The sequence below is a fragment of the Haliotis rubra genome, unplaced genomic scaffold (genome assembly GCF_003918875.1).
Source record: "Haliotis rubra isolate DU_JTF1 unplaced genomic scaffold, ASM391887v1 Scf48, whole genome shotgun sequence".
Lineage (NCBI taxonomy): Eukaryota > Metazoa > Mollusca > Gastropoda > Lepetellida > Haliotidae > Haliotis > Haliotis rubra.
This window is the reverse complement of record NW_025767168.1, coordinates 794,377-808,471: the sequence shown is the minus strand read 5'-3', so window position 1 is coordinate 808,471 and position 14,095 is coordinate 794,377. Positions and strand designations below refer to the sequence as shown.

Genomic DNA, 14,095 nt, shown 5'->3' with positions numbered 1-14,095 from the left:
CTTGTTCCACCGTTTCTCCAGAATATTTAACCAGTATGAAAACCATTTTTGTCACGTGACCCTAAAAACTCCTCCACAGCAGTGATGACCACCCCATCCGTCTCAAAATTGTGGCCCCAGAAGACAGATTTGAGTTGAGGGAAGAGGAAGACGTCAGAAGGGTCAGGATCTGGAGAATAGGCTGGGTGAGGGAGAATCTTGAAGCCACGGTCCTGTACAGCACTCACTGCCACTTGGGCCTTGTGAACTGGAGCATTGCCCTGGAGGAGCCAGACACCTCGGCAAAGTTTACCTCTGCACTTTTCTCTGATCTGATCACGCAACCTACGCAATGCACCATTTATTGTGGAACCCTTCTTTAAATACTCTATCATGATTACGCCCTGAGTGTCAACCAGAAAACGAAGGTCATGACTTTGCCAATGGAAGACTTCTTTTAAACTGTTAGAGCATTGGTGACATCACATGTATCCAATACATACTTTCATTTTTCGTCTCTGGGTCAAAGTGATGAACCTGGTTTCATCCTGAGTAACAACATGACCCATGAAGCATGTTCATGGATTATTTGTTTCATCGATGTTTTGCTAATGTCATATGCGTAGCTAATTGTCTGTTTGACAGCTATATATAGCAAATTATAGCACATGGAATTCATGTTTTGCATGTCAAGCACATGCTAGGACACTGTTCTAGAAACATGGTAAGTTTGGTTGATTTGTGTGATCGGTTTATGGCGAGCCCGGAAACTCTTGATACGCCCCTTGTAGATAAGCCATGTGTCTGAGTGACATCTCATTCTACCAGGTACCCATTGGCTGCAACCAGTTTTTGTGAAAATCCACTGAACCTCTGGACTGTTAATTGAGCTAACCAACTGATCTAGTTCCACACTGTTAAACTAGGCAAATGTGACTTGTCCAGACAGTACAATGTCAAACAAACCAATTCACTTCTGTTTCTAAATTACTCTTGTTTTCCATGTTTACCTGATTCTGAAACATAAAAACACTGCTAATGTCTTGTTTAATTGCAAACACAATCAAACATTAAGACTGACTGACTGACTGACTGACTTAGTTTGGTTTTACGCCGTTTTTAGCAATATTCCAGCAATATCACAGCGGGGGACACCAGAAATGGGCTTCACTCATTGTACCCATGTGGGGATTCGAACCCGGGTCTTCGGCGTGACGAGACAACGCTTTAACCACTAGACTACCCCGCCGCCCTCAAACATTAAGAAAGAGTTATTACAACGAAGGTGCTCATACATTTCCTCTGCAGGAGATGGATGGTGCTGAGACACATGACGACGATCTTGAAGACGATGTCATCATCCAGGTAATGGGGGTCGTCTATGGCAGGGTCAACGTTCTCGTAGTTCTCCGCCATTGAGCTGGGCTCGTAGAACATGCATAGGTTGAAGTCATGTAGCGTGGCCTGACATACAGACTGCATCAAGTCGTCGTGTCGTTGCTGGAATATATACATGGATGATAACTATTGAAAGATCAACTGCTTCTTCTGACAACTATTTCATTTATAAGAATGACCGATGTCTGTTGGTGCCGGGAATAAACAATGGTATCTGAAAGCTTATTTTATACATAACGCTTAAAAAAAAATAGGGTCGGCACCAGAATTCAAGGGTCGGTCGGGTAATCGGAACCACAACATTTTTCTCTTAGGCTCCAGAACCCACTGGGTGTGAGTAATAAATCGGGCTTAATGAACCCATGAAAAGTATTTTAGTAAAATCATGTCATTTCAGCTTGATGTTGGTAGTAAACCTGATGTGATCCAGGTCACAAATGATATTTTCACAACTCAATGAGTATATGTATGGTGTAGCCAAACTATAAATCTTAAATGGGACAGACCTTAGACTCCAACTTATGATCAAAGACCTTCGGCGTGACGAGCCAACGCTTTAACCCATAGGCTACCCCACCGCCCCCTCCAACTTATGATCAAAGACCTTTGGCACACCTAAACGATACATCACAGCACATAAATTGCAGCCAAATTTGAAGTCTGGGTCACCAGAACTAATGAGAATGTAACTGCAACTGGCTTGCATGGACTCACCTCTTCTCCGTATCATACAGGATATCCAGCAGGTACAGGAAACGGACAAAGAACTGCCGGATGTTTTGTGGTCTGCAATTACAATAATTTCCAAAATGTAATTTTTATGATAAAATTGATATCTTATACTTATCCTGACTCATGCTTACTGCTTATCTCCCTTCTTCTTTCAACGGTTAAGTGGAAACTTGAATCCTTAGTTCCCTGAAGCGATCGTAATATCACTCACCCACGGGTAGCCTCCTTTTCCTGCCAAAATGGACCCACGTGACCTGAGCCTAGCTCTCATCACTCTCTCTGTAATAAGCCCACAATACACCTTACAGGGAAGCCCGTAGTGCTGAGAGGGGACGGTTAGGAGGGCTCTAGATCATGAGTCAGGATAATCCGACGGAATAGGTGCTGGGTCAGCCACCTAGCGGGATTCACTGTGACTGTCAATCAATAGTCTGATCGCATACCCTCTGGTAGTCTCTTAGTCTCTGATAATATAATTTTGATTGTAACAAATAATCCCATTTAAATTGAAAAGGAGCCCAAGGCAGACCAGAGATTGGGGAAATCTAGACTTGCTTCATTTAGGGCTTTAGCACTACAGGGAGGGCTAGGCTGTAGGGAAAATAATATGGTTCAGGGACTGTGAGACAGACTAACCCTCTGGGAACTCTTCCTTGCGGCTTCCTAATCATCCTAATGTCGAATTTGGGGGACCACCTTCTTTAAACGACAAAAGAAGTAAATCTTAGATTTTGTGGATTTAGGTAATCTAGTACTCTTTATCTTAGAACGATCCATATGTTACGGTAAGGACTATTACCGAAACTGAATCGCAACCCATAAGTTAAGGTATGGACTATTAACTATTACCAAACTGGGTTTATATCACTCATGTGCTGAATTATCAAGTAAGACAGGGAAACATGGACTCTCTGCTGGTGGCAATGGGTCAGTTGCCTAGCGTCAATGAATCAGCGTGATCAGGGTGAGTTTCTCAATGTCTCGCTGGATTCGTGAGTTGTTCCTACAAGTGGGCCGAACTGGTGTATGCCTGATACGTCTTCTGCAGCGATGTCTCGAAGATAATAATTAGCAAACACTGTGTCAGATTTCCAACAGCAGCCTTCCATAATGGATGATGATGAGCAATTCCCCTGTAGCGCGAGTGTCGATGCTAATACTCTAATTTCATGAGGATTAGACGCTCTAGGTGGAGACAGTCCTGCTGCTTTGTAAGCTCGCAGAATAACAGCTCTGATCCAAAAAGATATTGTGGTTCGAGAGACTTCAATAGTTGTGGCGGGTAATAGTGGAATAAAGAGATGTTTGAACTTCCTCCTTCTTGTAGCAGCCTGTTGTAAATAGATGTTCAAACCTGGACATAGGGACAAGTCCTCTGTATCCTGTTGTCCAAGGACTGATGACAATGCTGGTACGTGGAATTGACTATCTGGTGGACCCAGTAGTTGATTCTTAGTACCAGGAGATAGATCTATGAGGACAACCATGATGCTTCTGGATGTAACATCCATTCCGTAGGAGATGGTCGGACTGGTCTGGATAAGGCGTCTGCTAAGACACTCTTTGCTCCTGGAATGTGGCAAGCTCTTATCCATAAGTTGAGATTGTCAACTAGGTTGAAGAGGTGGAACGTCAGTTGCAATAGGGGCCCTGATCTTGTTGAGCCTTGTCGGTTTATGTAAAATGCTCATGTCGAGTTGTCTGTGTGGATCATGAGAACTTGATTCCTTAGTATGTGCGCCCAATGTTGAACTGCTTCGATAACCACCTTGAATTTCAGTTGCTTTATGTGCAGGTTCCTTTCCTTTGGTGACCAAACTCCTGATGCAACTTCTTCGTTGAAGTGTGCTCCCCATCCTTGCAGGGATGTGTCGACGAAGAGATGTAGACTAAGCCGCCTCTTGCAAATAAGTCTTGTCGCAAACATTCGACTTGTCTGTCCACCAAAGTAGATATTTCTACAGATGTAGAGGGCTGGATATCCTTTGCTGACTGTCTAGATGAGGTCGTAGGAAACATTGATTTAGACATAACTGTAGCCTTCCCCTGCGTGTAAGAGACTGTGTTGATGTTAAGAGCCCCAAATGTTTCTCCCATTCTCTTATTGGTAGAGGTTCGTCCACTGCGGTGGGAAGACAAGCCTGTATGCTTGTCCACCGATCCTCTGGGACCACGATGCAGTTCCTTGTGGTGAGGAACTTGATTCCAAGGAACTGCAGCTCCCGTGATGGTTCTAGTTCTGATTTCATTCGATTGACTAACCAGCCAAGTTGACTTAGTAACTGGATTGTAAAGTCTAGCTGACATCTGAGTTACCCTGCTAGTTGATGCACCTGTATGCCGTCTTCTAGGTAGAAGGCACTGCGGAATCCTCTCTGGTGTAAAAATGCCACTATGGGTTTTGTCACACATGTAAATAGCCACAGGCCCGACGAAATTCCAAAGGGGAGGACCCTCCACTGGTAATGTTGTCCTTGGTATAGGAATCGTAGATATTTCCTCGAGCCCAGATGTATGGGGATGTGCAGATAGGTGCCATGAAGATTTATGCTGGCCAGATAATCGTTGGGTCTGATTAGATGTCGCAACTGTGGTATCTTGAACTTGTCTGGTTTTAGTCTAGGTTGAAATGCTTCGTGTTGTAGATGAGGCGGAACTTCTTGGATTTTTTTTCGGTACTAGGAAAATTGGAGAATGTGTAGTGTAGATGCTGCCCAAGGTGTTCGTAGTAAAGACTTAGCATGGTAGTCTGGCCTTGGTGTCTGGTAGCATTCGCGAACGCTGACTTGAGGTTAGACGGGACCTGAGATATCGGCTTTATCGGTGGGATCGTCAGTGTGTCTTGATCTTCATCCACTATGTGGTATGCCAAGTTCGTGTTATGAGAAGTTATCGGTATACCATCTGCTATCCAAGACAAAACTTCGGAATCCGTGTAGATAGTTGACTCCTCCAGTTCGTGGACGCTCGTATCTGAAACCAGTGCTTCGTCATAGATGGCGTCAGTGATCATAGATGCCGTAGGAGTAGAATGACTAATTGGCTGTTGCCTCTCTGTTGAATGCTGTTGTTGCATAATTAAGGCCACTTGTCGTGTAACATTAGCCACAAAGTCATGGTCCAAAGGTGGGTTTGTAGATCTAGGAGGGTTCATGCAAGACTGCAATGTAGCCGTAATACTTCGCTGATGATGTTGATTAGTAGATGTTGTCTGCGTACGAGAGTTCGCAAAATCTTCTGCGGATGCTAACTCTCTCTGCGCTGGCAGAGACTACTAGAATGACTACTGGTAGACTGGTTTGCGGATCCTTTCGCAAACTGTGTAGACACAATAGTGGACCATGACATAGATGCCCTCTTCTTCCTAGCCAGTCGTTGTAGTTGACTGACTCCTGTGTCAGATGACTTCCTCTTAGAGGTAGATTGTGTAGCTGTCTCTGTTAAGAGCGACAGAGACAGCAAAAAACCCCGAGGAAATCTCCATAGAATTCTGTAACATCTCACACTCTGATGCCTGAAATTCACCCCTCTCAGATGCTGCCTTGTTTATCCACGACCTTGCGTAAATGTGCGAATAAATACTTATTAAATAAGATGGGTGACAAATGTGCACAATATGTACAACGTGAGACTAAAGAGCATGAATACTGTAAACCCGAAATATTCTGCGTCAGTTTATATTTTGCGAATTCTGCATTTCTCTTCCCCACACAAAAGATTCTTGGCGTAGTAATATTAACCCATTCAACACCGTAGGCCGAAAAACGGCCAAGACTTCACGAGTCCCCAGACACTGTAGGCTGGTAAACCAGCCAGTCGCATCAAATTGATATATAATTTTAGGAACCTAACTAACGTATGATTCATTTTTTAAATCAATCACTTTTCACAATGTCTCAAAACACTTCTTACATTTCAAATGACCATATACTATCTACAGAATAGAAAATTTTAATATAAATTGTATATGTATATATACTTATCCTATCTCACGGTATGCACTTCTCTCTCTTGATTCGACACTGAGTGGAACGATGTAAACTTTTTCCCTAGGCTTCTCTTGTCCATCCCACGCACTCCATGCTACCCTCACTATAAGACAGCTTCCTAGCTCTCATGCAAAGCACCATGCACCAGTAGCTGCCCACGTGACTATCTCCGAATCATCATTCTCTTTCTTGGAGCCACTGGATAATATCCCTCTTGGAGAATCTGCATAGCGGGGAGGATGGGCGGGAATCGGTCGTGTGAGATGGGTTAAGTATATAAATATACAATTTATATAAAAAAATTCAAATTTTTAAACTTATCCTATCTCATGGTATGCACTTATCCCACGGTCGGACGGCGGGACGCAGATACCCTGTGTCTTGGCAGTGTGAACAGCAGGAACTATGTAGACTGGAAACGACCGTAGATAGCGATGCACAAGGGAGGCCTGTTACGCATGCACACAACTCCTATGCTTGTGCTGAGTTCTCTTGAACTGTTTGGCTTACTAATCACAACGTATCCCAGGGAGATGGGTGCTCCTGAGCGATGTGGTGTTCGGCAGCAACCTCCGAAGAAGGACGCAGCTCAGCGAGAAAGGATGTCACTTTGCCACAATTTTCAAGGTACCCCCGTAAATTAAAGTCGGTTGACAATAATCGGGCCAGACCCTGCTTCGAGAAGACCCCCACAGACACCGACCAGGGGCCGGTGAAAGAGAAGCACAACTCGGGAACTCCAAGTTTTAACGTTCAGTTCCGGGACAGCATCAAATTGACCCTCACTCCTTTGCAGAAGCTTAGTCAAAGGATGTGCCCGGCAACTTCGGAGTCGGAACGCAACGAAATCCACTGGAATTCGGGAGTGTCACACTTCACTGATGTAATTGCTCCGTGGAGTAGAGGGTAGTAAGCGTGAATGTCGAACACCTCTGCATCGCCATCTTCCAATGCCTTGGTATGGAAGCCAAGTGAAGTAGTTCTTAACCCCATAACTTGAGAACAATGATTGAGATCCTATTCAACTTTGTTCCATATGTAGAAAGAAGCAGTAACGCGCAAGCGGCGGAACTGTCCCTCAACTGCGTTGGTGGGCTGATGTAAGCTGCCGAGGTCCAAACTAGTGTAGTCCCAGGACAGAACTTGTGTAGTCTCACAGTTAATGTGAAGAGAAGACTATATCTGAACGTCAGAAGCAACCTTCCATGAGAGCGGTCAAGGAGCAGTTGCTACGGAAGGCCATCATCGAGGCTAATGCAGGAGTCTCATGAGGATTGGCGGCGGCAACCCTGCAAATTGGAGGCTCATAGGATCGCGCCACGGATTCAGAAAGTCAACGTGGCTCAGGAAACCTCAGCTTTGAAGCCGCCGACAAGGGTATGAAGAGGCGCTTTCGTAGCCATCGACGATCCTTGGAGGCAGCAATGTAAAGGTGTAGAGTCCTAACAGGGCAGAGTGTCAAATCTTCAGTATCATCAGGCCCAAAAGTGGACAACGGGGGAATGGTAAACATCCAGTCCGGTTACCCTGGCAGTTGGATTTTCACGATCAAGTCCCAGTGGATTGACAACAAGCGTGTGAAGCTCAGATATACAAGCGTTCAACGATGATACTTGGATGAGTTAGGTGAACCATGGGACGGCTAGTTAAGTCGAAAAACGTCTATTCAGTGACTGCGGATTCGATAAATGCTGGTTCAACGATCTCTGGTTTGAGGAAAGACGGTCTGGCGAATTTCGTTTCGGTGAATGCCAATTAAGTAGATGCAGCCATGGTACGTTGAATGCGCATTCGGTCCCTATCGAGGGAGCAGACTGTTGCTGATTCCAAGCAGTAGTAAATAGCACTCAACATCGCAGCCAGATCTGGGGGAGGAGTAGTTTCCTGCGCAGGAGTCCAGGATTCTGGTACAATCCGAGTAGACTAGAGACACGCGAGAAGGCAGGAGCCCCGTCAGAAGTCGTAGCACGCTGAGATCTATAATCGGAGCCCCGTTGAGTAGATCTCCTATCTGTAGAACCATATTGATGTCTGGAGACGGGCGAACCAGAAGAAGACGCCACATATGGAGACCCGATGAGGAGATCGGGAACAAGGAGGGGAAGTATCATAACGAGAATGATGATCCCTGGATCTTGAACGATAGGCAGCAGTCGATTGTGTAGGAGATCTAGGTGGACGGGTTGAGTGCGTAGAAGAGAAAGTCCCATGCTGACAATTGAGAAGATGAAGTCCGAGGAGGTGACTTCGATCGAAGAACCGATCTCAACGAAGTAGATGGAGGCGTTGCTTAGTTGAATGCAAACGAGTGGAAGAGTGGCGTCTCGGCGGTGAAGTAGATCTACCAGGTCTATCCGGTGAACAAATCCGAAGAATAATAGGAGCCTTGTTCCAACGACCCGGTGAAAGCCGTGTCCGTGCTGAGGAGACATGACTGTAGGATCCAACAGAGTTCAGGGAAGTACACAGATGATCCGGAGAAGGGCGTTCCGTTGAATACCGCTTGGAAGAAAGCCATATCGGCGAAAGTCGGTTCATCACATGCTGTTTCAGTGAAGTCTTCCATTTCGGCGAACATTGATTAGATGAAGTTCGATGAGGTGAAGTGTGATTCGACGAGGTTCGATTAGGTGAAGACTGATTCGACGAGGTTCGATTAGGTGAAGTCTGTTTAGAAGACGATTGATCCGGAGAATGCCGAAGCGTAGACTGGCCTTTCGATGAAGACCGGTTCAGCGAAAGCTGTTTCGTAGAGAGACAGTCTAATTCTGGGGAAGGTGGACAGTCCGGCGAAAGTCGAGATGGAGGGCAGCGGACAGGCGAAGCATGATCCGGCTAACTGTGATTCGATCTCGCAGGCTTCGGCGAAGCAGAAGATCTAGGTAGCGGGACGCAAGACACACTTCTTTCCGCCGAATGGGAAGGAGACGGCGAAATAACCACTGACAGGCATTGAGGCGAGGTAGACTGGTTCCTCTCACTACTGGATGAATGAGAGCCAGAACGGCTTCTGTGCAGTCAGGCGTAGAGATCAGCTGATTCTTGTCCGAAACAGATAAGCCAGGTTGCCGAGATAACTGGTCCGGTGAACGAGAGACAGAGAGCGTAGTTCGAAGGTCCCACTGTGTAGAGGTCTCCTGAGGGGTGGTAGCAGTCTCGACAACCTCTACCCGGACGTGGTCGAAGACGAAGGACTCGGGCTGGAATGTTGAGAGCCCAACAAATGTTGAATGTCTTCCGATAAGTAAGAATCTGACGACGCTCTCATGAAATCCTCCTCATTCGAATGAGGGGACTGTGACCGCCAAGCAGACAAAGTAGGGCACTTAAACTTCAATTACTTGGAGGGACTGGGTCCGTCAAGTGAAGCGGCATAACGAGCCCTGTCAGCAACACGACGAACGCAAGCCCGGGTGTAGTCACCAAGTAAGAACCTTGCATTTATCGCGACGGGAGTCCCATTTCCACTGTCCCATACAGTCAATACAATATCCATGTGGATCACTCGCGGAGAACACTTTATTACACTGGGAGCATATTTCCTCTTCTTTTGACTGGTCAACTTTTCCCATGTTGTAGACTAAGTTGAAAACGTTGAGCAAAGCAAAATACGTCCACACTCGTGTGCGACAAGAAAGAGAATGATGATTCAGAGATAGTCACGTGGGCAGCTAGTGGTGCATGCCGCATGCTTTGCTTGAGAGCTAGGAAGCTGTCTTATAGTGAGGGTAGCATGGAGTGCTTGGGCGGATGGACCAGAGAGGCCTAGGGAAAAAGTTTACATCGTTCCACTCAGTGTCGAATCAAGAGAGAGAAGTGCATACCGTGAGATAGGATAAGTTTAAAAATTTAGAATCATAAACTATTTTTCGCAAAGTTATTTTAAAAAAAAACAATTCTCGGACACATGCTTCGGCAACGGGTCTACCTCAAAGTTGTCATGGAGCAAAGTAACGATGTTTCGAGATAATAATTAAATAAATTTAATAAACTGAAGAATAAAATCGATAACAGTATTCATAAAAGTCCTCAAATTACATTACAACTTACTATTTCCATCTTTTTGGTGTGATCGTGTAAAGTAATTCAAGAGACATCTCAGCTTTTGTTGCCTCGAACTTAGTGCTTGGACACAATGTTTAATGCTAAAATATATTATGTATGAAGCATTTTTGTCACAGGTCATAACTTAGCATGATACGTGCACTAAGTTTCATAATATACGTATAGGTGGTGATATTTTGCGTAACACATTCAGAATAGCATGATCTTACCCAAAACTTTCGTCTGAATCTAAAAGTTTTCATTTTCGAGATCCTTATCCATTGCTGTAATATGATTAGCTGCCTTAGGTCACGTGCATGATTTTGAGAAATCACGATCCTCATAGCAGACTGTGGCAGAAAAGCATCACTAGAAACCAATCTTTATCCAATAAAATCGCTTCTTACAACTGCGAAAATACTCTTGGCAAGGGTACAGTGATATTGTTGATGCTCAGATCTTTCAAACGATACCCGCCATCAAACGAATTGCCTCTCATGTTATTTGTACAAAGCTTCCAAAACAGAGGTATTTCCTGCTGTTGTATCACGTTACCAAGCGGAAAACCACTGATATCGGGAAATAGACGACCATACATATTATTACCATGTCTCAAATACTCTAACAAAAGCAGCTTACTACCTGATTACTTCATCGAGAAGACAGGATGCCCTCCATCCAAGAATGACTGAGTCTCTGTTCTTCTTCACAATATGTAAGCCATGTAGTTTTAGTGTTGTTTTTGCAAAGCCTACTACTCTCGCAAAAGTAATACGTCGAAGAACAGGCTGGGGGTATGCTGACACAAAAAAATTTAGGCGCAGAATATTTCCAGTTTACAGTAATCACAGCAATCAGGGTGAGGATCAGCTGCAGACAAACGTAATCTACATTGGTGACATGCCACCATCTATAAACAATCACCTGCAATGGAGTGTAAACACTGAAATTAGTAGAAATTTACATAATACAATACATCGTGATGAATCTAAAATCTATACAAATGCAATTCACGGCCACAAATTTAGAATAGAAGGCTGAAATAACAAAGATATACACTGCAAAAGGAACCCATATGACCACATAATATCATCTGCTTGGGCGATGAACGAGTGATGAGAGCTAGGCTCAGGCGACATAGGACCGTTTTGGTGAGAAAAGGGAGGCTACTCATGGGTGAATGATATTATGATCGCTTCAGGGAACTAGGGATTCAAGTTTCCACTTAACCATCGAAAGAAGAAGGAAGATAAGGAATAAGCATGAGTCAGCATAAGGAAAAAATTCAATTTTCTTCTTAAGAGATATTTACTGAAGAAAATGCTAGTTTGATAAATTCTCATTCAGGTGAATGAGTGATTGGGTTTAAATTCAGTCACATGGGCAGTATTTCAGCCATATTATGACTGTAAAGTTTACTTCAGATGAATGAGTGAGTGGGTGAGTGAGTGAGTTTAGTTTTAAGCTGCTTTTAGCAATATTCCAGCAATATCATGGTGGGGGACACCAGAAATGGGCTTCACACTTTGGTACCCATGTGGGGAATTGAACCAGGGTCTTCGTCGTGACGAGAACGCTTTAACCACTTGGCTACCCCACCGCCCCTTCAGATGAATGAACATAAAGAATATATGACAAAACCATGAAACTAACAAGTTTTATTTGTCTGGCAACAGGTTTGAATGGAAGAAAAGGTTTCCTAACTCACTGTTGCTGGTCTGGAGTGAGGTCACGATGCTGCTGCTGAAGCTGCCCAAGTTCCAGGTACCTCTTGTGGTTCTTCTCAAACAGTCGTTGCAGGTTACCATGGGCTCCTTCAAACGACTTCTCTGTCGACATACTGCCACAGACATTGAGAACACTGTTTCATCTGATTTTACTTACATTTCTACCCATGAATACAATTTTTATAAAAGCAAACCAATGTTTAACTGTGGTATCATTCAACATTTTGGAGAGAGAATCTTAGAAGTTATCATCTCTGAGGACAATGTGACCACCAAGAAAGTCTTATTCCACAGTCCCCAATAATCCACACTGTACCTGGTTTGTTCAAACAGCCTGTAAACAAGCAAGTCTGCGACAAACAGACCGTTCATGAGCAATAATACATGCTTATGCAAGGTGGTGAAAAAATGACCAGTCAAGTAAGAGATTGTGATCGAATGATCAGTATTTATAACAATCATGTCCCAATGATGTTCTGTTTTACCGGGAAACATATTTTATGTTTTAGAAATATTGATTTACATTATTAAGTTTTGCTGCATTTTATTTGATTGATTATTTAACATTTTTAACAGTTATGGTAATGTTGCATCATATCAAATGGGAGACCCATTTTGCCCTGGATTGCTCACAGTGTGCAGTACCCACCATCTGATATAGTGATAGGCAGCCTCACAGCTGTAGTAGCGGGAAGCAGACAAAGTCCCAAGCTGGTTGTGGGGCATACCTGCAATACAACAATCATTCATCACTGTTATAGCCTGGATGAGGTCATTCTCTTCCCACAGAGGTTACCTGTCATTTCCTACTACGAACCTCTGTTCTAATACGGTCATATTTCCCGGTTCTCGTAAAATCCCCTAGCGGCAAAAAAATCGAAAAATGAATTATCTCCCTTCTTACTGTCCAATCAGAACACGTGTTACATCAACTTGACTAATACAAGCAAATGTTGGGTCACAAATAGCCCTCCTCTGCCAGGAACTTGTGTTGATGTGACACACAAGACATTTAATGGCTAGCTTGTCCGTTGTCAACGAGGGCGATGGAGATGCCATTGATTCGCCATTTACATGACTGAGTTATGTCTATAAGAAACGTTTGCGCATTGCGCAGGGAAAGAGGTTCTAGTTTTCCCGAAGCATACGGAAATAACTGAGGCCTTGCGAATGATCACTTTTGAAACAACGTCGCTGATTGCACAACTAAATCTGATTGCAACCAATCACGAATCCTGAACACTCGCACCAAGACAGGGACGTATTAGAACAGAGGTTCGTAGGAAGATATGACAAGTAATCTCTGTGGGAAGAGAATGGGATGAGGTAGGAGTACTAAGACAGAATTCTTACAGATTTTTAAACATACTTTACCCGATGTTTTCATCCATACATTATGTCATTGTATATACTGTAAAGCCCCAGGTGATTTCAATTGTCTTTGATATCAAATGTACCAACACCAACATGTGAAAGTTTGAATATCAAAGGGTTGGCAATGGCTTCATCTTATTGATTGGTGTTGATGTATTTGATGTTCTATTCATCATTTGTTATTGTTCTTCTAACAATTTCAGATTGTATACAGTAAAGTCCAGTGTCTTGAGTGTGAAAATGACAGCTAACTGGCTTAGCTTATCATAGTCAGTGATATCATTTGATATGGACTCATGACAACCATGGTAACCAAAGATGTCACAATGGTCTGCACAGCACTGTGACGAAATGTCAGTGTAGCAATATATCATAGGAGAAAGACCATATAGCATGTCTTTCATGTATGGTTTGTTTGTTTGTTGTTTAATGCTACTCTCAGCTTTATTCCAGCTATATGGCAGTGGCAGGGCTCCAGATAAGGGCTGTATCGGCGTATGTACGGATAAACATATACACGATACGGTAGGAAATAATTTAGAAAACGTAGCAGATACGCACAACAGCAATGGTGTACAGTCTTAGAACCATTTACAGACGTATTTATCTGAAAAAAGTATTGTTTTATTGTTTATTGACCTGTTTAAACAAGAGTAGCAATATTGTGGTGCATATATGAAATGAAACACAAGATTACTGATAGTCCATTAATTTCCATTCAGTACTCTAAATGTACACTTAAGGTTTTCCAGTACTCCTATATTGAACAAATAAGGAGTACGTACTCCTGATGTTGAAAAATTATCTGGAGCCCTGCAGTGGTCTGTAAATAATCAAGTCTGGATCAGACAA

General features: G+C 43.6%; 1 protein-coding gene across 1 annotated transcript in view; it reads right to left on the bottom strand.

Moving 5' to 3' along the window:
* The window catches only part of LOC124290981 (protein SMG5-like), a 75,884-nt gene that overhangs the window by 56,772 nt on the left and 5,017 nt on the right, over positions 1–14,095 (bottom strand). The window contains 5 exon segments of the mRNA XM_046727841.1: positions 1,275–1,479; positions 1,861–1,867; positions 2,092–2,163; positions 11,851–11,982; positions 12,519–12,597. Of these exon segments, the coding sequence (XP_046583797.1) occupies positions 1,275–1,479; positions 1,861–1,867; positions 2,092–2,163; positions 11,851–11,982; positions 12,519–12,597 (495 nt within the window).